Source organism: Melanerpes formicivorus, unplaced genomic scaffold, assembly GCF_026170545.1.
Source record: "Melanerpes formicivorus ecotype bairdi unplaced genomic scaffold, bMelFor1.0.p_v2 SCAF_2, whole genome shotgun sequence".
NCBI lineage: Eukaryota > Metazoa > Chordata > Aves > Piciformes > Picidae > Melanerpes > Melanerpes formicivorus.
The window spans coordinates 24,649,484-24,675,899 of record NW_027142354.1 but is presented as its reverse complement, the minus strand read 5'-3'; the positions used below and the strand labels follow the sequence as shown (position 1 = coordinate 24,675,899).

Sequence of the window (26,416 nt, the reverse complement as noted above, 5' to 3'; positions counted from 1 at the left end):
ATTGAAATGACTGACAAAGTCTACACCACTTAATGAGAATTTCAGTGGGGAACTGGATACACTAAATGCACTATTTTAAAGTTAGTGCATTTGTTGTGAAGGCAGATAGGACTTACTGATGCAGTACCCAAATTTGTACTCTTACCAGATAGGTCCTGTATAAAACTTTTAAACATTTCATGAGCTAGTGTCTGTTCCCAGGAAAGATATCAGTGCAGGTCAAACAAGCTTTCTGCACCAAAAATATTCATTTAATCACAAAAATTTCCAAGGCATCTGTAAGATTTCTTCCTATCATTTTAGTCATTCAAGTTGATTACAGAGACCAGCTGTGAAATAAAAATTTGTACAAATCTTGGAACTGAGTTTGGTTTAGTGTCTTCTTTTAAGGCCAGATATAGCAGTAACACAAATTACTCTGCAGATTCTTTCAATGTAAAGGTTTCTCCTAAAGTCCAAAAAATAAAATGAAAAAACAAAAAAAAAACAAAAAAGAAATCCAACAACAAACTGATACGGTGAAGTAAGAATCAAAAAGTAAAATTATCATTTCCATTGGAGCAAGACATGAGAAATGGATACTTGTTTCTATATTTTTCTTGAGAAGGGAGAATGTATCTTTCAGAGTTTTCTTGTTGTCTCAGAAAAGTTGATGCTGGCAAGCGCCTTTTGTTTTATAACTGCAGATGCAAGGAATGAAATTTGATCTTTTGTCAACATGAGATCAGTTCTTGTGGTCCCACAGCTATTTCTGACCAGACCTTGCAAAATAATAGAAACTGATTTCACTAAGGTATTTCTGGACTGAACATTAAAAAGAAATTCATATCTTAGTTAGCTGCAATTTGCTTATTCAGTTTAGTCTTCTGAAATTTGAAAACACTGAAAAATGTATCTGATGATTACAAGCATAGCAACCTACAGCAACTCTTTGCTGCCTGGTGGAGAATTGCACTGCCACATTAATGTTGATGTAGGTGGGTACACTAATTCAAAGTTGCATGGCTCTGAAAGCCATAGTAGCCTGGGCACTGTGCCACTGTAACAGTTACATTGAACTATGTGTGGTCTCTTCCAATGCAGGATCATTTACACAATACTTAGATGTGCAGTGAAAAACAGTTACAAAGCACCCATACTGTCTCCTTCACCTGTACACATGGACACAGTCATACACAGACAGACTTGGACATATCCCCTCTGCAGCTTCTGTCTTTGGCAGAATCTTTCACAAGATTTACTTGCATTTCTTGGTTTATATGGTGTGGAAAGCAAGGAAAGCAATGTGGAAAGCAATTTATTCATTTTCTGTTATAGCATACTCCAGCTCACACCCAAGGAGATTGTAGATGGGGGCCCTGATACAGGATGACTCAGTATTCTACAAGGACTCTATAATGTAAATATATAGCAGCATCCTAAGCTAAGAATATTGGCACTGTGTCCTGCCATGTCTGCATGCTGGCTGTGTCAGATGTATTAACATGAGTGGTCAACAGTCTAGTAACTGCTGTCTTGCAAAAAATATTGAATATGATGTGGGAAACTACAAAGACTAGTGCTCCCTAGATGTACTGGGTGATTAGCTGAGACTGCTGGACACACATTGCCTCCACAGCCTGTCTGAGACAGTCCTCTGGGCAGATAGTTGCATTTTTATACAGTTTTTCCCAGATTCTTCTTTCAGTCTGGTCTCTGTTTTTATGACTTAAGGAATTATGATATCTTTAATTCTGGTATTGTGCTAGCTTCTTGTTTGCCATTTTCTTTCTTCAAAGGAAAAGTCTTCACTCACACGTAACAAAGCAACTTCAGCATAATGTATGTGATTAAATCCAAGCTTTATTGTCTCTATTTCCTGTGTATTTCATAACAATTTAAAGCTACGAAATCTGCATTATACGTAAAATGATACACAACGTCAACTAGAATGCAGAGGTGGTTTACTGGAGTTCTTACGTAGAGTAGAGTAAAGTAGAGTAGAGTAGAGTAGAGTAGAATAGAATAGAATAGAATAGACTAGACTAGACTAGAATAGAATAGAATAGAATAGAATAGAATAGAATAGAATAGAATTAACCAGGTTGGAAAAGACCTTCAAGATCATCAAGTCCAGCCTATCACCCAACACCATCTAATCAACTAAACCATGGCACCAAGTGCCTCATCCAGTCTCTTCTTAAACACTTGCAGTGATGGTGACTCCACCACCTTCCTGGGCAACACAGTCCACTGCCACCAGCCAGTTTCTGTCCTCTAAAACTGGAAAAAAACAGCTTGGCCTTTTCTTTCCTTAATCTGGTTTCTGTTGCCTTTCCCAGATCAAAAATTTGGTTGCTAGGAATTTTCATTGGAAGAGTTACTTCACAGACTATGCAGCTATATTTTTAAGGTACATGTTGGATCTCCATGTATAGTTCCTGAGAGAATGCCCTTCATAAAGGCCTGGCTGCTAGACTCAGGGTCAACAGAGAGTCAGCACAGCTGCAGGCAGCCTCTTTCCCTTGGTCCTCCTGGGGAGAGGCTCTCCGGCAATGATGTGGAGAGGACAACCCAGCTGGGCCTTGCCCTTGTCCGTGGGAACTACCTTTCCTGCTGCTTGACTTCTGCCTGATCCACTGTTTCTGCCACATCACAGCTTTCCCACAGCTTCTGCTATCTAGACCCAGACTGCAGGTCTGACACCAGCCCATTCCTAGAAAGTGGATTGATGCCTGCAACTGGGGCTACCCCAGGCCTCCACGACTGCCCTGCTGCTGTCTGAGTTGGGATCTAGCTGCCCATGGGGAGCCCCTGTTGCTTTCACAACCTGGTCCTTGAAGCACCTGCCTTTTAAATTTAAAGGGGTTTTTTTTGTGTGGTTTTTTGTTGTTGTTGGTTTGGTTTTGTTACCATATTAAGAGGTTTTTGGCAGTCGTAGTGGTTCAAGTACAAAGAAATTGGTCCTGCAAGAAGAATGTGTAATGATTTGCTTTGGACGGAAAAAAACTCAATTTATATGTAGTTGAATAACATGAGAAACAAAGCCTTGTATGTGATAATTTGTTGGATTCAGATGTATTTAGATTGAGTTACAGGGTTGTTTTGACATTGAGTAATTAGGGTAATTAGAGAAGACAGCGGTAAGAGTTGACTATTTTAACACTACAGGTCACTGTGATAGTAAGATCATACAAATTATAGAAATATATGTGCTTACACAATGAACTAAGCAGCCAAAAAAGTAATTCTGCATTTAGCAACAAAGACACCTTTAAAAATACAGTGTGTGACTCTTCAAAGGCATATTTGAAGAATGGATCTTTGGAGATATCCCCAAAGTCCTATCTTTAAATTTCTATAGATGACCTTATCTGCCATGCATAGAACATTGTGAGATTTTAAAAACCTTCAAAAATAAAATAAACACTTTTGGTTTATAAAAGTTTGTCTTTCATGAGAGTGGTATAAGGATATTATTTTTTTCCCCAGTTTCTGGTTGTGAACATTTATATATGCCTGGTTAGAAATAGTTAGCAAAAGTAGCTATCAATGACCTGACCTGTCTTATCTAAGCCTCTTGTCATGCTAAATCATGATTCAAAACATCAAATTTGCCTATAGTTCAGAGGTATCTGTGAGGTTTTCCTGTATCGACACAACAATATTCACTACACCTTCAAGTGTTTCATAAATAGAGACTGGTTTTATAGGCTATTTCAAGGCTGAAAAATATTTTGCACACGTCTTGGACAACTTTGCCATTCTGTATTCAAGCTATGAATTTATGACAAGAGGGTTTGACACACTGCTTTTAAACAAGCTACATCTTTGATATATGCCATATTTTTTATCAGAAATTTATATTCTCATATGAAAAATGGTAGAGGAACTCTCAAAAGGAGAAACAGTAATCACAAAAAAGCAACAGTAAGTACTGCTATATTGTCTTCAATATTGAAATAAAGTCCTGCGACCATTCACAAGGGGCTAAGAAAGAGAAGTTGAAGAGCTTGAAAATTTTAAAGAATACCTCTCAGGTTAGAAAAGGTTCACAGAAGTGGACTCTGTTTACAAAACTTTTAAAACCGTATTAGCTCCTGTTTAGTTGATGCATTGTTACAGTACAAAATGCAATATGCGACTATAGCCACCTGTAGCTGCGTCCATGTTGCACTATGCATGAAATAATATACAGCTGTTTGAAGTTTCTTCCAATTAAAACCTGCTTCTATTTTAAAATTGCTAGAATTCCTGCACTTGCATTTTCTGTCAGCTCTTTTAGCAAACAAATCTCCTTTATACTACAGATTTCTAGAATACAACATAATGACTACTTCTCCGTCTCTAAGAACATCAGAACTATAAACCTGGGATCTCCACAAAATCCACAAAGTTTACAGAAAACTTTCAAACAGAAGAGCTGTTTGTTAACACTCTCTTTCAAAAAGCAAAAATTCATAGGCAAATTGCCTTAAAAAAACCCCAAAATATCACATAGAAAATTTGCCAAAATTTCTCTGTTCCTTCTCTCTTTATGCCCATACCATTTTAAATAATTCGTAGCTTTGCTTACATAAGTCATATCACAAAAGAAAACATTTAACTATTCAGCTAATCAGATTGGCCAGCAAAGGTTTCACTTGTTTTGTTACTGATAACGATTATTTTTAAACCTCAGAGAATGAAAAGCTATCTATCCATTAAAAAAAAAAAAAAAAAAAAAAAAAAAAAAAAAAAAAGAAAAGAAAAAAAATCCGTTAAAAACCAAAAGAATGCATGGATATGTCTTGGTCAAGAGGAGAGCATTTTCACTAGACTGCCTGGAGCTAGATGGCTATCTTACCTATCATATTGATTAAAACATTCTTCTCTTGGACAACTGTAACTGCTTTATGAGTGAACTTGTTCTTAGACTCAGACATCAATCAGAAATACAGCAGTGATCTGCCAGTCTCTGAGATTTACCTTTTTTTTTTTCTTTAAACCAGTCCCCTCTCTGCTGGTTCTGAGAGGCATTGTAGGCACACCATTCCAGATCTGGCCATTATCACTGCTTCAGAACTAGCTCCCAAGCTCTCATATATGCTTTCTAGGAGGAAGGGATCCCCAGACAAATTTCAAAACTATCTACTCTGTACACTGGAATTGCACTCTCCAACAGAGAGATTTGCCACCTTCTACATATTAAGGGAAGCATCCATAACGATGCTGAGTGCCGCTGATAAATTATCCCCAGGGTCACAAAGTACTGGGAATGTATTTTATTAGATGATGAGTAGAAGAAGGACAACATCTGGATTCACAATCCATTAGACTAAATCTGCCAAGTGTTTGGGTAAAGTTACAGAGTATTTGAACAACACTATAACAGTTAAATAGATTCCCATGGCACAGATCCTAATGCAGCTTGGAAAATGAAATAGCAATAGTGCAATAGTGTTCACCTTTGACATGAAAAGTGTGATGAAGAAAAAAGTCCATCTGAGAAGCAACATATAGTCAACAGCTATTTGAGAAAGCAAAACAGTAAGCAGTAGATCTCTGGGCTAGAAAAAACTTAAAACCATGATCAGTGTGCTGCAACAACAATGCAAGTGACCTGTACACTGAAAGACCAACCCTTCATTTTGTAGCACCATTCACAGCTTCAAGTTAATGGACCTGAGGGAATAATGGCCACATTAACCGAAATAACAGCATTCATACATCATACAGTTACCAAGACAGAGGATATAGGAGTTTTAATAAACTGCACAAACACTTCTGAAAAACAACATTGCAGCAGATTAACAGCAGGAGCCTCACATTAGGTATGGCAATCAAATTTGGGCAGGATTCAAGACCAGGGGGTCATGGGGAGGTTTGAGCTTGGAAAACTAAGTGTATTGTGAAATCAATGCACATTGAATAGGTTTGTCTATATAATGCAGTCAAAATAAAGAACAGTTAACTTGGCCTTCCCAGCTCTAGGAGCTTTTCTTAATTATTATGTTGATAAACAAGACATGTATATGGCCTTAGCTCTAATCTAACAGAGGTGTATGTGCAGATAAACAATGTGACTATGTAATATGAAAGTTTAAGAGGTAGCCTTTTAGCTTGACTGCGAGAAAAGAACTTCATAAAAAATAAGTCCTTTTTTTCAATAGCCTATTATACTTTGGAACAAACATGTAAGTTTTGAAAGAGAAAAGAAAAAAGAAATAGAGAGGGGAAGAAAAGATACTGAGACTCAAAAGTTTTTTCTTCCTATACTTCTGGTGTAAGTACATTTCCCCATTCTGTGGATCTTGATTACTGTCTCTGCCAGGTTCTGCTTACTCCTGTTTCATACTGAACTAGCATCTCTACCACTTCCAGGTATCTGAAGCCAATCCTTGTCTTCCAGAACATTCCTTGGACCCTTCATATAGCACACCATTTAAGAATGGCTCAAAGAGATTTTTCCCCTACTGCCAAGATCAAAACCATAAATATCACACACTAAAAATATGAGGACTGTCTTGTAATAATGATTTTGGTGGATGAGGGTTTTAGCTCCAACTTAGCAACCTCCTATGAAGACACTGAGTTACATTTGCCCTTCAGAGTAAAAGACAGGATTTTAACAAGTTTCATGTCACAAATTAAGGCCTGTTTCAGTGGAACTTAAAGTTTTGTAGCCACGTGGAAGAAATATGAATATGATGACATGGTTGATTCAAAAAAGTAAATACCACCTCAGAGGAAAAGAGGTGATTTTGTGCTGTTTCTCTGTAGTATGTGCCCAGTGGCATCCTTATGTTGATGACAAAGTTAGAGTGAGGTGGATGTTGGTCTCTTCTCCCCAGTATCAAGTAATAGAACATGAGGAAATGGCTTTAAATTGCATCAGGGAAAGTTTAGAATGAATACTGCCAGAAAATTTATTAAAAGGCGGTTGTGCATTAGAATAGGTTGTCCAGAGAGGTGGTGGAGTCAATATTCCTGGAGGTGTTCAAAACACATAGACATGGTACTTTAGGACATGGTTTAATGACCATGTTGGTGTTAAGTCAACGGTTAGACTCAATGATCTTACAGGTCTTTTCCCACTGTGGTGAAGGCACATTATGCCCAGATACTGAATCTTGTCCCAGCATGTGGACAAGTTCCCCCTCCTCCAGGAGGAAGACAAAAGCCAAGGCATTAGCCAGGCCAGCATGCACCCAGCGCATGCAGTGCTCATGCTGACACCAAGTATGGGCATAATTCTCACTTCACGCTTTCTATAGGCTGAAGCCAGTTGTTTATGAGAGTGCCCATTGGTCAATCCCAGCCTCGAGGAATCTATAAGTATCACCCCAGTTGGTAAACAAGTTGCCCCCTCTTTTACTTTGTCTCTGTGCTTGCTCAAGAGAGCAACTCTCGAGCTGCAGCCTTTGCCATTGAGCTTATTGTTGTTAGCTTCTATTATACATGCATGCATACTGAAAGCCTCTGCATCGTGAGAAGCACAGAGGGAGGACCTTAGCGATGCTGAGGAGCCCAACGTCGCTACAGCCAGTCGTACCGACCGGGAGAGCCCACCGTGCCACCGGAGGACTGGACCGACCCCCGAGGGTAAGATCTGCCCAGTTGCCGGAGAGAAGGGACTTGATCAATACCGAGTCCACGTATGCCTAGCCCCGCCATAGTGGGAGAGGAGCTGCCACGTGTGCCACTCTGAGCCCTGTGAACCTCAGGGAGGACTAAGGCATTGTTCGTGCCTATACTGCACTGAATCCGGGACCACTCCAAGAGTCCCGCTGCTCCTTTAAGCTCAGTAAACGAGAATCCGCCGTCTAACACAGCCGCATTCTCTCCCCGAGGCTGTTTGCATCAGCCCCGAGAATCGCCGTGGTTGGGCTGACCCCATAGCTTTGCCTGCTGCCACGTCCTCCGAGCCCGCCTGCCGGCAACCGTCACCCCGCCCTGTCGTGCGAGCCGACCCCATGGGCCGACCCCGACCACGACCAATCCCTGTTGTCTGGAGGGAATCAACTGAGTCCTGAAGGGAACCTGCTTCCGTGCTAAGCCCAGGTTCCATTATTCCCTCTCCACTGTTGTGAAGAGAGGAGACAGTAACCCAACGCCGCCGTCCAACTCGACTAGGAACCATTCCAGCAGCAACCATCTGCAAGGACCCCCACCTTGCTACAAACAACAGCTACAGAATATGTTCCACGTGTTTTCCATCCACTAGCACTCAGTTCAAAGTATCCGCGTCTAGCAGAGTAAATGCTGACACATAGAAAGATTGTAATATTGCTGTGTATAGCCAGAAGCCGCCCGCATCCAGCCGAGTCTCCATCTATTGGCCAAGCGGTAGAACTGCACCTTTCGTTATATAAATATAGAAAGGGTTTATAGATAGTTCAATTAAGTCCTAATCATAACATTAAGCCACTTGTGGAATGTACTTCACGAACGTGCACTAGAACATGTGTATAAGTTGGTGATTCATTGGTTATTAATAGTTTTATAATTAATAAAAATAATATTTTCATAATTCATATTTCATATTCATAAATTTAATAACCTCTTCACCACACCAACCAAAACAATTATATGATTTTATGATCTTAAACCTTGTATGTACAAAAAGCTGACAACAGGTTTCTGTTTTATTTTAGGAGGCAGAGTTATTAAGAGGCACATCACCCAGATACACACAGACTGACAGATACCATGTCCCTGCAGCTTCTGAACATGCTTATTGGCAGTATCAGTTTCAGGTACTGCCACCATCTCCAAGCTCCTTTGCATGTTCCTGCCCTTGTAGAGGGGAGACCCATAGTCAAATTTATTCTCCTTCATTCCTTTCAGGAGAGCAAATAAATATTCCCTTGTTCCAAAGTCAAGATAACAGACACAGGTCCAACTTTGCACTGTTCAAAGTCCCACTTCCCACTGGATGCAGGAGGATGTAGTGGAGAAGGTTGGACACATTCATTACAAAGAGTGAGGACTACCTGAATTGCCATCATACAAATTCTCTGGCACACATGTACATTTGTACCCACAGCTCTTGTATCAATGACATATGTGACATGGTCAGAGACCTCCAAACTTGCTTTTGTTGAGGGCCTGTCTCAGGTATTTCTACTCTTCAAGTCATGTGAAGGTGTACAAAAGCAAGCCAATATTCCAGAGGGCCAGGACAGAAGCTGCAGTTGTGATCCCCTTCTTTACTGGGAAGAACTGGGCAGTGTGCTTAGATAACCAAGAAGGCCAACAGCATCCTGGCCTGTATCAGGAATGGCATGGACAGCAGTAGTAGGGAAGACATCATGCCCTTGTACATGACAATGCTGAGGCAACGCCCTGAATACTGTGTTCAATTTTGGGCTCCTCACTACAAGACAGACATTGAGCTGCTTGAGCATGTCCAGGTGAAGGGCCTGGAGAATAAACCTTATGAGGAGTAGCTGAGGGAACTGGTATTGTTTAGTTTGGAGAAGAGAAGGCAGAGAGGAGGCCTCACTGCTTTCTACAACTACCTAAAATGGGGTCGCAGTGAGGTGGAGGTTGGCCTCTTCTCCCTAGTAAAAAGAGGAAATGGCCTCAAGCCACACCAGGGGAGGTTAAGACTGGATATTAGGAAAAAATTTCTTTACTTAAAGAGTGGCTAGGCATTGTAATAGGCTGCCCAGGGAGGTGCTGGAGGGACTCAAAAACCATGTAGACATGGCACTTCAGGACATGGTTTAATGGCTATGGAGGTGCTAGGTTGATGAATAGATTCAATGATCTTGGAGGTCTTTTCCAACCGAAATAATTCCATGATTCTATTATTCTGTAATAAGGGAGAATAATTTCTGACTTCAGAACAGTGTACGGGGGGTCAAACTCTGAATTCCGCTCAGCCCCACTGCTCCACTATGTGAACTGCCTTGCAGACACCTGGCATACATCCCACCACTTTTTAAACAATACAGAACACAGAATGTGAGCATATAACACGTGCATCCCCCAGGCCATTTACCGTCACAAAGAACTAATACGAAATTAAGTAATCAGCTCCAATTATACTTTGGTTAACAAATTCTACATGTCACTCCACTAAACAGTAGTGTTCTAGTAAATTAGAAACATTTTTAAAAGTCACAGAGTTTTAAAAGACATTGACCTATATTCAAGCAAGAAATATCAGGCATAAGAAATATCATCTATTTCTGCTTCTCACAGACACCCACACACACCTGCTTTGCTGTTGTTGACAGCAGATAGCTGCAGGGCTTTTCCTGAGAGACATCCTGCATACCACAAAATGGCTGTAGAATATGAACTGTGACCTCCTTCAGCTTTGATAGACTTGTCACTTCTGTCAAGCTTTTCCATCCATCATGGACACTATTTCTAATGTTTAACTCATTTATATGATCTCCTGAGGGAATTGCATTGCATCTCTGACATTGCTTTAATTACTGTCAGGTGGAAATAGTGAGTTTTCATGTGTGATTAGTCCTATTTGTAACCACCTAATTTCATTGAACATTTCTGGCTGCTTCCTATTTGTATTAAATGAGTGTAATTTCCTGACTTGGTTGTAAAATGAATCTGGCTTTGGAGTTTCCACAATCCCAGGTGTGCAGAGAAGACTCAGAACAGCGATTTTTAAAAATCATGTACTTTTGTGTCAAGAAGATAAACAGTGTCACTTTTTGTCAGAATAAGCAATTCAAGAAGTAAAAGCTCTCTAATAATTTATGATGATAGTCAAGAGAGCTACTAAATAAAATAAACTATATAGTCCACCCCTGCATATATATATATGACTGACATAGGTAGTCTTAAGATCAGAGATGGCAATATAGGGAATGTATTGCAGCTGATAAATAACATTTTGAAGACCCAGGTAGCCTATAGGAAGAAGACCTGTGCTTCTTGACTATGTTTGTCACCTCCTTCATGTTGCAAAGAAAGCCTTTGTAACAGGTTTCCCTGATGCTGCTATAGAAGAGAGTATGTTCAAGAGGTGGTAAACATAGCAGCAAAAATTGCTCTCAGCTTTTTGATGTGCATCTACAGGATGGAAGGATCCCACACCCAGAGTAATCTTCTTTTCTCTCTGAAGAGAAGGTAGGAAAGGGCAGTGGTTAAAGAAACTTCCAGCCACACAGAACAATAGAATAGAATCACAGAATCAATAAGGTTGGAAAATACCTCAGAGATTAAGTCCAACTTATCACCCAAGATCTCATGACTAACTAAAGCATGGCTTCAAGTGCCATGTCCAATCCTTTTTTGAACACCTCTAGGGACGGTGACTCCACCACCTCCCTGGACAGCCCATTCCAATGGCAAATCACTCCTTCTGTGAAGAACTTTCTCCCCACATTGAGCCTAAACTTCCCCTGGCACAGCTTGAGACTGTGTCCTCTTATTCTGGTGCTGGTTGCCTGGGAGAAGAGACCAACTCCCACCTGGCTACAACCTCCTTTCAGGTAGTTGGAGAGAGCAATGAGGTCTCCCCTGAGCCTCCTCTTCTCCAGGCTAAGCAACCCCAGCTCCCTCAGCCTCTCCTCATAGGGCTTGTGCTCAAGGCCTCTCACCAGCCTTGTTGCCCTTCTCTGGACACGCTCAAGTGTTTCGATGTTCTTCTTAAACTGAGGGGCCCAGAACTGGACACAGTACTCAAGGTGTGGCCTAAGTACTGCTGAGTACAGGGGCACAATGACCTCTGTGCTCCTGCTGGCCACACTATTCCTGATACAAGCCAGGATGCCATTGGCCTTCTTGGCTAGCTGGGCACACTGCTGGCTCACATTCAGCCTACTATCAACCAGCACCCCCAGGTCCCTCTCTGTTTCACTGCTCTCCAGCCACTCTGACCCCAGCCTGTAGCACTGTATGGGGCTGTTGTGAACAAAGTGCAGCACCCCACACTTGGACTTGTTAAAAGACATCATGCTGTACTCTGCCCATCTGTCTAGCCTGTCATGTTCCTTCTGCAGAGCCCTTCTACCCTCTAACAGATCAACACCTGTTCCCAACTTGGTGTCATCTGCAAACTTACTGATGGTGGACTCAATACCCTCATCCAGATCATCCATAAAGATATTGAACAGGATGGGGCCCAGCACTGATCCCTGGGAGACACCACTAGTGACTGGCTGCCAGCTGGATGTGGCACCATTCACCACCACTCACTGGGCTCAGCCCTCCAGCCAGTTCCAACCCAGCTCAGAGTGCTGCTGTCCAAGCCAGGGGCTGACAGCTTGGCCAGGAGTTTGCTGTGGGGGATGGTGTCAAAGGCCTTGCTGAAGTCCAGGTAGACTACATCCACAGCCTTCCCCACATCCACCAGGCAGTCACCTGATCATAGAAGGAGATCAGGTTGGTGAAGCAGGACCTGCCCTTTCTAGATCCATGCTGGCTGGACCTGATCTCTTGGCCATCCTGCAGGTGCCGTGTGATTGCCCCCAATATGATCTGCTCCATAATCTTTCCTGGCACTGAGGTCAGGCTGACAGGCCTGGAGTTTCTGGGTTCCTCCATCTGACCCTTCTTATGGATGGGCACCACGTTGGCCAGCTTCCAGTCATTTGGGACCTCTCTGGTGAGCCAGGACTGGTGGAAAATGATGGAGAGCAGACTGGCCAGCTCATCTGCCAGCTCTCTCAGCACCCTAGGACGGATCCCATCTGGTACCATAGACTTGTAGGTATTCAAATGGCTCAGCAAGTCCCTAACTACTTCCTCATGGATTTTGGGGTGATTATACTCTTCCCTGACCCCATCTACCAGTTCAGGAGGCCAGTTATCCTGAAGTCCTCCTGCCTCACATGCTGAGCTACACACAAAAAAAGTAAGAAGAAAAATCCAAATATTCTGTTTGACCAGGCTGCATTGTCAGGGTTTTTTCCCTCTTTAAGGGAGAAAGAGGTTTGTAGCATGAAAGGAAATAAATACCACAGCCTGAGAACCTCAGCTTTAGGACAATGATAAGGTTGAGACACTAAGCTCTCAAAAGTCAGGAAATACCAAGTAGATGACACTTTAGCCTCTTCACTATGCAGAACCCCTTGGCTGGCAGCATGACAAAACCAGAGAATAGACCCTTTTGCTCAACTCTTGCTGTACTGTTGAATGGGTTGTTCCAGTTCTTTACAAAAGGCAGACTAGGTTAGAACGCAAACAAACAAATAAATAAACAAACAAATCACCCTTAGGAAAGTCTATACAAAGTAGCCATCTTGGGTAATCTACAGAGTATGCAGAGGATGTAAACAGCCAGGCTGTGGCCCTAACTGCCTCATTAACTCCACTGTTTGCATACCCTCCATTATCTGTGTTCACCTCATCTGAAAGCAGGTGTCAAGGTGTCATTTGAGATTTGCTTTTAAATAGTTTTGAACTTGATAACCATGGTAGAACAAGAGGGCAAATCAAGAATACGGCTTTTTTGCCCAAACCATGGAACAAACCCAAAGAGCTTACAGTCTATAAATAGGCAAGGTCTATAAACACTGGGGAAAGCGATGTACGAAGAAGAGAATATCAACCATACAGGGAAGGAGAATCTGCAGAGGCCAGAAACATCCCAGTCAAAACTGAGTCACATAGGATGTCAGCTTCAAGCTCCTCTGGGCTTGCTCCTACCAGCAGAGTTTCTGTTAGCTCTTTTCTTTGGTTTTACCTCAACACTGCAATCTGTGATTATATCACCAGTTACTCTATCAAATCAACAGTGCTGTGTCCACTGTGCTTCTTCTCTGAGTTTGTCACAAGCCACTCAGATGTATAAAGCAATTTCTGCCAGCCTATTAATCTTGGTGTCTGATCAAGCTTAGAACACACTCTGGCACTCTCAGTCTCTGGTCTTGCGTCTAATGAATGTAAATGCTGACACTCTGGAACAGCATCACTGTATACCCACTTTGCATAGGAGAAAACTACTCTCCTTGGAACAGAAAAACAGATATTTGAGCTGTGCTTTTTACCATTTTTCCTTCAGAAAGAAATCAATTTACAGTGCAAGAATATCACCTTGTAATTTTATTGCAAACTAATGAAGTCCATCACCAAGCACTGACAGAACCTTTGCTCAGGCAGTCATTCAGCATCCTGAAAGGGGAAACTTAAACAGAAGAGCAATTTACCAATGAACACTTATTTGAAAAAATCTTTCCCTTTCTCTCAGAAATGCAATTCATGGAACCTTTCAAGAAGGAAACAAGATGGAAAGATAAAACCTCCTGTTCAAAGTTTAGATTTGCAACTAAATCCACTTAGGCTGAAAGCCGTCAAAAATTTGACATGCTTGAAAACTGCCTTCCCAGGAGGACACAGTCTGAAACATAATCCCATTAATCACAGTGTGCAAAATAAGTTGTCCACTTTGTTTTGTCTTGCTCACCAGAATTCATGTAATAAATTCTGCAAAAAGAAACTATGTGGATAAATGCAATGAAATGAACAAGACATACTCTTTGAGGAGGCTGAACCCCTCCTTCTGTCTTGCAGTCAAGACCAGCTCATATACTAGGCCATATTTTTTCTCTCGTCCACACCACCCTGATCCAAGTTCTCACCAATGCTAGTAGTTAACTGATGTCAAGGCAAGGCATGTCATTGAAAATATTTTCTTTTTACAGAACTGTATTCTACCTTTCATTAGTTTCTGTTGAGATCTTTTTTTCCATTTGAAATTTTTCCTATTTGAAGGCCTCTCTGATGGTCACCTGAGTGGCAAGTACTAAAAAGTGAAAGCTCCCGGTTTTCTTCCTCTTCCTCTGCAGACTTAACACAGTGGGGTAGAGAAATAAGGATTCCCCTAATTGCAGGGCTTCCAAGAAGACACAGAGAAGATGCTGCTCTTGAACTCCCTCCCGTGGTGGATTTCTACAGTGTCATAGAAGAATACAGGTGACCTCCTTGCCTCTAAGGATGCTACATAAGTGATGCCACCGAGCTGTATTTGCAAGGGAATGCAGAGGAGGAGAAATGGAGAAAGATCTCTACAGATTCCACTCTCCACTTACCTTGTGTCTCTGAAGTCTTTGATGATTGTCTCATAAGTCATCCTACAGATAAGATAATTTCCTAAACAAATAAACATATGATCAAATCAAGGTCTTCTTTAGTTTCTTTGTTGATAGACTTTTGCTTTTCTGTGTCTACTTGTGAGGATAAAGGTATATTTAGAGTATGTGCTATCCTCCACTACAACATAATGCACTGGGAACCATGTTTCCCTTATTTGATTTAATTTAATAGATAGGTAACTTACTAGTCACTTTTAAAGTAACATTTGCCACAATGATTTTTCACTCTCACAAGCACATCAGTCCACATGATGGATACTGTCTGGAGTAGATGGATCTCAGCAGTGACACACAGCACCACTGCCATAAAAAGCTATCACACAGTGACCACAGCAATTGACAAATACAACAGTTTGGATCATGTTCACTGGCACCTCTTTGTCTTCACTAAGTGACATCAATGTAGGAACTAAAGTGAATGAAAACTGATTCAAACACTGATTAAATGCATTAAGTTATTCTTCACCCACAAAGATGGCCGAGAGGACAAATGCTTTAACTGGGGCATCTGAACCAGAGCCAATTCAGAAGCCATGTTCAAAGTGTCCTTACAATACCTGCCTCTGATAGTAACTCTCCTTTTAATACCATTCACTTCATCCTCCCAAAGAGGAATTGTTGTGTTTTGATGCCTATAAGAATTCAGGATGAAGGTAAGCACACCACAGCCACTATGGCACACATATACCAGCCTCCCTAAGAAGAGGTAGGTGCTCACATTGCATTCTCTGGAAAGGGGTCCCAGACCCTAAGTTCTACCATTAGCAGAAATATGTCCCTGTAAAGAGCAGCACTTAGCAAAGAAAAAGGGTTGGGAATCAGTTCTGTAGATTGTATGATCTACGTCCCAAAGAGATCATACACTTTGTGCTCTATGATACTTTAGGAAACATGGTCTGGTATAACAGCATTTCTGTTCATGTAGTCATGTTCCAGTTAACTTATGGTTAAACAGTTTATGTGTTCACCAAAATGTGACCAACCCCTCCATCTGTCCTTCAAAGTATTAATGAGACTCAATAGCAGACTTTTACTCAAGACAAAACTCAACCACTCCTCCAGATAAGAGCAAGAGAAAGATAATGAAACTGAGTCATTGCATGGATCATAGTGAGTCCATCCTGGTTACAGTTTAAATAATTCTTTATTTGACACTACTTCTTTTTCCAAAAATGTACAGATCTCTCCTGAGCCCTTACACTGTTATCAAAATCTTTGGCTTCAGTACTAAACAAAGGTCAGAATATTGATAAATGTATGACACATCTAGCCCAAACAAAAGACTGTGGTCACTTTATAGCAACAGTTGCACCCTAGAAGTCTGTAAAACACAGCATGAAGTTATAGCATAAATAAAGCCTTTCAGAACAATGGATTTTTCCTTTGTTTTCATGTAAGTACACTTCAGATGCTCTAGGACAGAGAGGTAAAGATTTATAGCGTATGTATGACAGCTAATTTGTATATAGTTTATCAATGAAGTTCTAAAAGACAGTAAAGTATACTGTTACAGCCTCAGAACAAATTCAAGGTAACACAAAAGAAAAAATATCTTTACTCAGTGACTTAGAAGATGACAGAACAAACTGCCTAAAGTCAATGAAGGAAAAAATCTTAGTTTTGGATGGGTATGAGATAAACATTCTTGAGTGAGTTTTCTAGCAACACACTGAGTAAGCCAGGGAAAGAGCTGGAAATTATTCTTTCCATATTCAGGAAATGTTTTCTCTTTCCATCCTGACAAGAACTCTAGGATGTATTCTCTATTAGCCTGAATTTTAAGCAGCTGATGAAATACCTAGTGGTCATTTTTAAAAGCTGATACATTAGAAAGGGGGAGGAAAAAAAAATCACTGAAGGGCAGTTACTAACTCGTTAAGGCAAATTCTTATTCTGCAACAACTGGCTAAAACTTCAGTTTGGGGGACTGGCTCCACACAAATTTACTCCACAGGTTCTCTGGTAAGATATGACACTACACGAACTTTGCTTCTTTGAAGAACATTCATAATTTGTTGAAGTCACGTTGAGAAAGCTTCTGATACTAAGTGTTACTGCACGAGCCTAAATACCAGTCCACACACTTTTTAGGTAGCTTTCACCTTCCTGTAATCAGTTTGTGTTCTTACATCCTATGCACAACACTGCATTACCATGTAACTGTGGCTGTAACTCAGATCAATTCCGTATGTAGATGGGACAATTAGGCAAAGATCAAACAACTGCAGGAAAAAAAACTGCAGTCATTTATGTTCTGCTTGCACTTCTCTACCCAGTTCTTGCTACATGTGAATTTATCCCTCCTTTCCCTTTAGCATAAATTACTCTGTGCAATAGCAGCATATTGTAAACTGTAAGCTTTTTATTGAAGCATTTCCATTTTCACACTCACAACCAGCGTTGTACTGAAAAGTATTTTATCTACCATTGTAGATAAATATGAAGGGAGGGGTTATCAATTAATAACTAGAAGCAGACAGAGAAATGTCAACAGGAGTATAACCTGAGAGACTACAAGGGGCCACTGGAATGAAAATGATTGTCATCACCAGAATTCTGTTGAAGATGGCAGAGGGTCAGAGGATGGGAGGACAGATGAGGACATAGCTGAAAACTATTTTTTACTGTATTTTTTCTGAAGAAGCATTCCAACTCTGTGAAATGAGCTTCATTGTGGATCTTTCATCTCAGCTTTTAAAAAATTTACCTCAACACACAACAATGAATGAAGCAGGAGATTAAGAAGTATTTAGGGTTTCATACCAAATAAAACACAAAAAGTTGTGGAAATCCATAATTCCTTTGCAAAATGTAGCCTCTGTTCATTCTGCAGCTTCCCCAAGAACATACGAATTTGTTCAGATAAAAGATGCCACTCCTGAACCAAACTCAGACCTCATTTGCCATTCAAACATAGGCCTTTGATCACAACTCTTTCTTACTAAGTTTTTAATTTTCAGGTGCTTCTGCATTTCCTGATCTCAGGCTGCACAGGAAACCGAAGTACCAAAATACCATGAAAATGGTTCTGCCTGTGGTGAGACTGGTCTGGCTGAAGAAATGGAAACACCAGCAAAGTCCTGAGTGAGTCAGATATTAGAAAGATTTATATCCCAATTTGCAAACCAACAGGATTCAGATAGATTTTGGATAGTAGCTAAACCTTTGGAGGCTTCTCAAAAGGAACCAAACCTTGAGGTTTGCCAGCTGTGAAGGAATACACACAGCTGTTCCTTGAGGTATTCAATGGGCAATAGGAGATGGGTGAAAGCATCACAAGTGGCCAAAATATGCATGATCTACTTCTTTCTTTTTTTTTTTTTTTTACCTATGTCCTGCTCTTACCTCCCCATTCACCTTCACTTCTGGTTTTAAAATCTTATGCGTGTGCAGTCAGCCTGACATCTCTATTACATCTTCCACATTATAAGGTACAGTTTTGTGTTGTCTGCATGCAAGAAAATTACTTCTAACCCCTGGTCAAAAGTTTTACTGACTCTTTCATTAATAACTCCCACAGGTTCTGATTTTTTTTTTTCCTTTAATGAGAAGTGTCTTGAGAGCTTAGTGCAAGGAAGCATTGTTGAAAGTGTTTTATTTTCAGAGCTGATGTACCCTTGGTTGTACCAATGCCCATTTGCAGTAACAATGCTGTTAGGATCTGGAGCCACTTACAGTTTTATTTACAGTCCTGGTTTTTCAGTCACAATTAGAATAAATTTTCCAAATGTTTGGGTTTGCAGGCGCCATCCAAGTGGGTCCTAAAATTGGAAAACTTTGATTGTGTTTAGCTTCCCTTTACTGAACTACCTTAGTGGTCCATCTTATATTGATGAGTGTTGTGGAAGCTATCCAGCACATTAAACTCTATTGAATACTCACAAAGCATGTGCCAAGGGAGAAAAAGAAAACAATTGTTCCCTGAAATATCCAGCTTCTGATGAAAGAAACTTTTAACAGGCAGAGGTGTTCATTTCAAGAAGCCATTTCAAGCAAACCTTCTTCCTTTGTAAGATCTAAGAAAAATATTGTATTGAGAAGGATACATGGCCCAGCAAGGCTTTGAAAGAATAAAATTAAATAGCTTGTGGTATAAGTCATCAAGATTTTAAAGTAAGAAACATTTGTGTCCTATTGTTTGTACAAGCAGATGCAGATACATAACACCAAGACTGATGGTTCCAAAAACAGCATAAACAATGCCAAAGCATGGTGGTAAGTGCAGTGATGATAAACTCTTTTATTAGAGGAATAAAACATCATGTTTGAAAACAAAAGTACCTACATCCTCAAGACATGACTATTACCCTAACACAATATGGCAGTAAAACTGAGTTCTCACTGGTTTCATACATGCAAAAAGAATGGGTGCATTTTGCAGAGTAGAATAAAAACACAAAATTGCAAAAACATTCCAATGTGTTACAAAAATTGCAAATTACCTGCCTTTCCATAAACAAGGTAAAAAGACAAGGCTACTCAAGATATTTTCTGGAATGTAAGAATGTTTTACATTACTATTTCACACAAGGAGAGGAAAAACGAGGAGAAGCCAAATTGGCGACAGTCCTTCCAGATCTCATGGTTTCTTATGAGACAGTTCTCAGCTTACCTTCCCAGAATGAAAGTCATTGTTCTGTTGCCAATGTTTGTTTATTAGAAATAATAATAAATACAACATTAAATAATGTTTTCCTCCCTCATGCATTCATGTGGCTCAGTTAGAAATTCAGAACTGGAATATTATGTTTCTTACTTTGTCTATGATTGCAATATGCTCCTACTTAGAAGACAAGAGTCCAGGAGTATCTTTAGAAAAGACTGGTTTTGATGACAAGAAGTTAAGATTGCCACAAACTCAAACTAGATTTGGCTTATCTCTAAGCCAGCGAATGCACAAGAACTTGGGAACTCTTAGACCCTGATGTACATCCTGGCTCTGCAATACATACTCAACTGTGTATCTGACCACTCTCCATGTCCTTCCTTTACGTTGGTACACAGAATGGGACTGGGCCCACAGTTTGGGTAGAGAAGAACGTACCACAATATTCATATATACACTTTAGACGTAGCCATGCAGGCTGCAGGACCAGACTCTCAACTGCCTGATGCATCTCAACTACCTGTTGAGTACTCTGATGCATCCACCTGCCAGAAATTGTGCTGATGGGTATTATCAATATTGTAGGAAGTCATATACTCATTACTCCCTGCAGATATGCACTCGCATAGGGCTATTGGGCAGTCAAAAATCTCATGGAGGTATTTGTGTGAAAACTGTAATTTCTTGCTGCTGGAATACTGCAAACCTTCTAACATTTGAAAATCATGCATTCACCTGAACTATAGACATGGATGGTTGTTTTGGGTATTCCTGTCCACAGGAAAAGCAAAAATATGATTCCTAATTAAATGGTGATACAGCCCTACAAACTACTGGAAGTCTTCTCTGAATGAGATATAAGCTCTATTTCTGGAACTAGCAAAGACATGAAGTCAAAACAGTCCATTAATCTCTTTAGACAAATGAAAAACATAAAGACAGGTGCTGATATTCCTCTCCTTACCCAGCCATTATCCAGTTTGTCACTTAGAACCCAGAGCTATTCAATATCTGGTCCACACAGTCACCTTTTGGAAAATAACCTTAACTTTATGGCTGCTTTTGCTAGAGGGAACTGTAATTTCATTATCACATCATTATTAATGTTCATCTTATGGCAGATTTACCACTATGGCAAAGAAAACTGTCCCCCTGATATCTCTACCACCTAGCAAACTGCATATATGCATGACAGTGTGATATCATCACATATGTGAGCACCTTTCCCACAATCACCCCCATTTTCATGAAACTCAGGTCCACTGTAAAATACATTCTGTCCCATGGCCTCTCGTTATTTATGAAAATATCAGTCTGTCTTTGTTATTCTTCCAACCACAAATAAAAACAGTCTTTATCTGATGTCTAGAAATGAATGGTAGTTCTCTGTCATCACATGCTGGCAAAGCAGGTTAAAAAAAATTCATGCATTTTCTTGGTCTTTCTACACAGCCTGGGTTTGTTTTTCCGTATAATTATGCAGATACTGACCATGAATATTTGAGAAAGGTACATGTGGGAAGGGGCTATATGGTCTGTGAGCTACAAGCAAAACGTCTTCAAGAGTAAAGAATGATTTTGTGCTGTGGTATTTGTTGCTGTAATAGTATTGTTTTTTGTTGTTGTTTAAGTAAGGAAGTACACGAATAGTAGAAATAAACCTGCCCTATTCAAAGTTTAGTCTTGTGGGAAGATGTAAAAAGTATGTGTGCATGAGTTTGTGAGTTGTTTCCTTCCTATGGGTGTCTGGATGCTAATCGCCCATTTTATGGAAGGATTTCTAATGTGGTGTAGTATTCACATGGGCTAGCTATCTCTGTAAGAGCACTCTTAGATGAGCACAGGCAGCAGGAAAAATTACATGGACTCACTACCTACAGTCCTTTATGAACAAGGCTAGATAGCTACCCTTATCAAAACGTTCAGGTTTAATTCAGTCAGAAAGCTCAAAATCTCCAAAGCCACTACTGTTTTGGTAGTAGAAGGTGGAGATTCCACCAGGATTAACTTCTGTGGTCATGGTGCATAAAGATTCACACTACTATAAAGCACAGCACTGAACATTATAGACTCTGGATGGGTGAAAGAGGAAACAGGGACTTCAGAGATCTCTTAGTCAAATACATCTGCATGAGCCTATAACATTTAATTTTTAAGGAGTTTGCCCAAGTGCCCCAGACAGATTTCTCTTCTGTGAGGCAGGCAATCACTCACTGAATGACAGTTACGTTCAGCAGTGATTTATGCACATCTGCTAAAAGGCTTTCGTGTTATTTGAGTCATGTACCATTTACAGATACTATAGCAGTTACAGTCACTAGTATATGGATTTTTAAGTTTTAGAGTAATTTTTTGTTTACTTCTATGCCAATAGTTAGAACTTTTTTAAGTATTGAAGAGAGAACATGCAATCCGTTGCAAATTCTGATCAAATTCTGATTTGCGAAACTGAAATTGGAATTAAATTGTAACGTTAACCTGTTAACTAGAATAGTGTGCGTGTATTATCTGACAGCTCACGAGTGCTTCAAATTAGGTTCTTAAGAAGTAGAAGACAAAACACAGTTTACTCTTTCTGTCTTACACTTTCAAATGATATACACTATAAAATTCATCAGGAGCAAACTTATTCTTTTAAGATTTTCAACTGGCAACTCCGAATCGACAAATCGTTTCAAAGGGAAAGAAAAAAAACAAAAAGACAAGAAGGCAAAACGTTCTCTGAAGAATTTCAGGTATGAACAGCCTAGCCATTCCCCACTGCCATTTCTCCTGGAGCCATACCTATTCCCCCCTTATTTAAAAAGTAATGAAGAGGGGGAAAAGGGAGAGGGTGAAAAGGGAGAGGGGAAAAAGAGGAGAGGGAGAAAAGGAAAAAGAGAAGCAGAGGGAGAAAAGGGAGAGAGAGAGGGAGAAAAGGGAGAGGGAGAAAAGGGAGAGAGAGAGAGGGAGAAAAGGGAGAGGGAGAGGGAGAAAAGGGAGAGAGAGAGGGAGAGGGAGAGGAAGAGGGAGAGGGAGAAAAGGGAGAGAGAGAGGGAGAAGAGGGTGAGGGAGAGGGCGAGGGCGAAAAGGGAGAGGGCGAGGGAGAGGGAGAGGGAGAGGGAGATCACACACACACACCCCTCAGTATTTTATAGAAATGTTCTAAAAGACCGCAACAAAACCAGGGTCTATTTCACTTTGCGACTGCCGGTAACTTTAGCATAGTAAACTCTAAGGGGCACGGCCCTCACCAAAATACTTTAAAACAGCTTGACAGGGGTACTCACTGCCCGTTATGTTTACTCAAGCACTTGTTTAAAAACACATTTAAGGAAAATGTTTTTATTTCTACAGATTGCATTAATTATAGCTGTGCAAACACTGCAAGCTCTACAAGAGGACTGAACCAAGCTATTAGCTGCAAACCTCAGGTCTGGGCTATAGAAGTGGTTACGGCTTATTTAGCAAGCCTAATGAATTGGTTCACCCATCTCTACACAGAGATCCATGTTCGGCATCATAGAGCCTGGAACAGCGAAACAGGCTTGTTTCATGTTTCTATATAATTAAAGTAAAATTGGGCAGTCCAAGACGGTCCAAACGCAGACCTCACTGCAGCATTAATCCTTTTAGAGGGAAGAAAAAAAAAAAAAAAAGCAAAAAAGCATTAACACTGGCCTGAGCTCTGCGGAGACCCACAGTAAACTCACAATTTGCTGCCACCGGCGTGCTCTGCCTTGCAGAAACGCGACGGGGCGGAGGTGCCGGCTGCTCACCCCGCAGCGCCCGCGTTACCGGACACGCCGCGTTTGGAGTTGCCCTCTTTAATCTTGGGCTCCATCCGTCGCCCAAATCTCAGTTGCCCTTTTCCCGGCAGCTCAGCCTGGGGGAGCGCATCAGAGTGCTCAGGTGCGCCACGGAGAACCGACCCGCCGGGCGCTCAGCGCCCAGCGGCAGGGCGGCCTTACCGTGAGGGCAGAGAGCTTCTGGGCTGGCACGGCGGGGAGCAGCTCCGGCAGCAGCAGCAGCAACGGCACCCACATCCTGAGGCTGCGGAGGCGGCGGACACACTGCGGCTTCAGGAAGCGGAGGAGGGGGACTCTTCTTGGGATGTCGCTCCCCGCTTCGACGCCTGTTTTGGCTCCTTTTCAACTGCTCCCACTGGGAGGTCCCAGCGTAGGCCCTCGATTTTCTTTTTCTCCACCCCCTGAAATTTGGGGACAGGAGTACGGCAGAGAGGTAGCAGTTTCTTCCTCTCTCTGTCTCCCTCCCTCTATCGTGGAGAGTCAGTCTCGGCTCGGAGATGCTCCACAGCCTGTCTCCTCCCAGCGCCCTCCTGCCCCACAGGCACTGCCGTGGGGCATCCACTGGACCCTTCTGCCTCCCTCGAGTAGCTGCCCCTTCCTCCGCCTAGGACGGGCTGATGCCCAGCCCTGGAGGTCCCTTTCTTTCTTTCCCAGACACGGCTTCCCCGTGGCGGGGAGGAAGCAGGAGGGAAAGGCTGAAACTGGAAGCGAGGACCTTTCACACCACTCCTCCGGTGTCCGCCGACAGCTAGGGGCCGCGGGAAAGGCACTGCCGCGGCTACAGAAGCTGGCGGTGTGCAAGCTCACCGAGCCGCTCTTCCCCTTTTCCTCTTATCCTCCCACCTCCCCAGGCCGGCCTCCTCTTTCTCCTCCCAGACCCAAAGAGCCTCGCCGATTAACCCTCCCCGGTTCTCCCGAGGGGACGCCTGCTTGCTTCCCCGTAGGGCTCATGCCAACATCTCCCTCTTTCCCCCCGCCTTCTGATGAATCAACATACAGAAATACTGGTATGCGGGGGTGAGAGGCCCCCGAACCTTGTGGCCGGTACACCCTGACCCTCGCCTGGTGCGCCCCGACCCCACGTGGCCCTGTCGCCGCCCGGTGCGCCGCTCTGCCCGCCGCGCACCGCACGGGGCAGGGAGCAAGGGCTGAGGCAGTCAGAAATCTGGAGGAGGTGAAAGCAGGGCAGCTGCGGGGCAGAGGGCCGTGGTCGGGGGTCACTGGGGGCTGTCAGACCCTCTGGCCCGGCGGGGAATGGGGACTGCTTCCTCGGGAGATGCAGGTCTCTGCAAGGGTGCCACAACCCGTGCAGTAAATGCCAGGTGAAACCTTCCTTCCGATAGTTCGGCGCTTTTCTCACTTATCTTTTAGGAGCCAAATAGAGATATTTTGCTGTTTCCTTACTGTGAACCACCAGCGAATCATCTCCCTACGGCTGCTTGAAAGAAACTTTTATTGCAGTTTTGTCAATGGAGGAGTCCTCCGCTCCTCCTCTGAGATCTGCTGCCAGCCTGCAGAGATCCCCATGGGTCAGTGGTGCTACCAGGGAATCTGAAGCTCTCAGGGCTTGCTTTATTCCTAGAGTGTGCACATCTGTGGAAGCGGATTCAGACGTGAAAGAATCTTAGGGAGGCTGCACACTCCCAGCATGCAAGTGACATTTTTTCCCAAGTGTGCATATCTGACCTTGCAGGCTCATCACACCCTGGTAGTCACACACAGCCTTATCCAGAGCTTGGTATGGAGCACACTCACTGGAGCAGTGTCTGTATGCACTGTGAGCCAAGGCTGAGAGAAATAGAGTTGAATGCCCCGTTTGAGACATCTACTGCTGACTTTTCCAGATCCCACGATGTTCAAGGCAGGCAGCCAACAAAGTCACAGCTTCTCCAGGTCTCAACTGAGTACCCAGAGTCACAACAATTTGGAAAGCTCTCTTTTCCAAAAGTGTTTTTTTTTTTAACAACTCAAGTATGATACAACATATGTGCATGCATGTGTGAGTGGCCTGTAGTATCTCCTGGTTTGTGTTGTTTGTTTGGGGTTTGTTGTTGTTGTTGTTTTGGGTTTTATGAAAAAGAAAGGGGGAAGGAAAAACAAACAAACAAACAAAAAAAAAGCTATCATATGGCATTGTCCAGATCAAAACATGTTTGAGACCTATCCCCATCAGAAACAGACTAACAGTATTTCACACATTGATAGCAGACTGCTCTTCTCTGAAGTAGGCTTCACAGGACATTTTGCCAGGATAGGCTTCACAGCCCTTTCCACTCAGTGGGGAGATGGTGCAGCTTGGCAATATTGATGTCTCTGTCAGAGCCTGAAGGAGCTTTATTATTGTGGTGGTGACTCCAGCCTCTTTCATACCTCAAAGTTACTCTCCATGTGTTCCTGGTCCCATTTTCCCCTCATCAAACCTCTCATTCCCATTGCCTTATCAATGGAGACAGTTTCACTTCTCCAGAACCATTTTCCCAGTTTTCTTGCATCTCCACCAGCCTATCTCCCTGTTCAAGTCTAGGTCCCCCTTCATCACTGTGCAGCCTTTCAGCCTTCCATGCCTACTTTCCCTATTGCCATGCTCTTGGTAGCTTGCTATTCCCATGGCTCCTTCACCTACAGCTCAGCATCCTTCTGTACACTGCAACAAGCAGCTGGACAAAGATGATTCATGGTGGACAGTCCTTTTGGTTTCAGTTTATCTGTCATGGTAAACCCTCACAGCAGTTTGGATTTGACACTGCAAGAAAATTCCATGCTCAGAATAGATGAGAAGTTAATCTAACAAAAAGCAAATGTCAGTTTTTTGAGAGTTTAGTCAAATTTGAGTGGATTTCCACAGAGTTGGGCAATAACCAGACAGACAGAACTCTGGAGTTAAAATTACAAAAAAAAAAAAAATTAAAAGGAAACCTAGAGTCCAGAAACTGCTGGCATTGTGGTTTTAAAATAAAGCTGCCTTGCTGAAATATACACTGTTCTTTTGT

General features: G+C 42.0%; 1 protein-coding gene across 4 annotated transcripts in view; it reads right to left on the bottom strand.

The window, feature by feature from the left end:
* SMOC2 (SPARC related modular calcium binding 2) overlaps positions 1–24,428 on the bottom strand; it is a 141,493-nt gene extending 117,065 nt beyond the window's left edge. For 2 of the 4 annotated variants that reach the window (XM_068153448.1, XM_068153457.1), the window contains exon 1: positions 23,589–24,427. In XM_068153448.1, coding sequence (XP_068009549.1) covers positions 23,589–23,663 — 75 coding nt within the window. In that variant the 5' untranslated portion in view covers positions 23,664–24,427. Of the gene's footprint in view, positions 1–23,588 lie in introns of all 4 variants that reach the window. The other 2 variants (XM_068153467.1, XM_068153440.1) reach the window with 2 other exon arrangements.
* Positions 24,429–26,416: the final 1,988 nt, after the last annotated feature.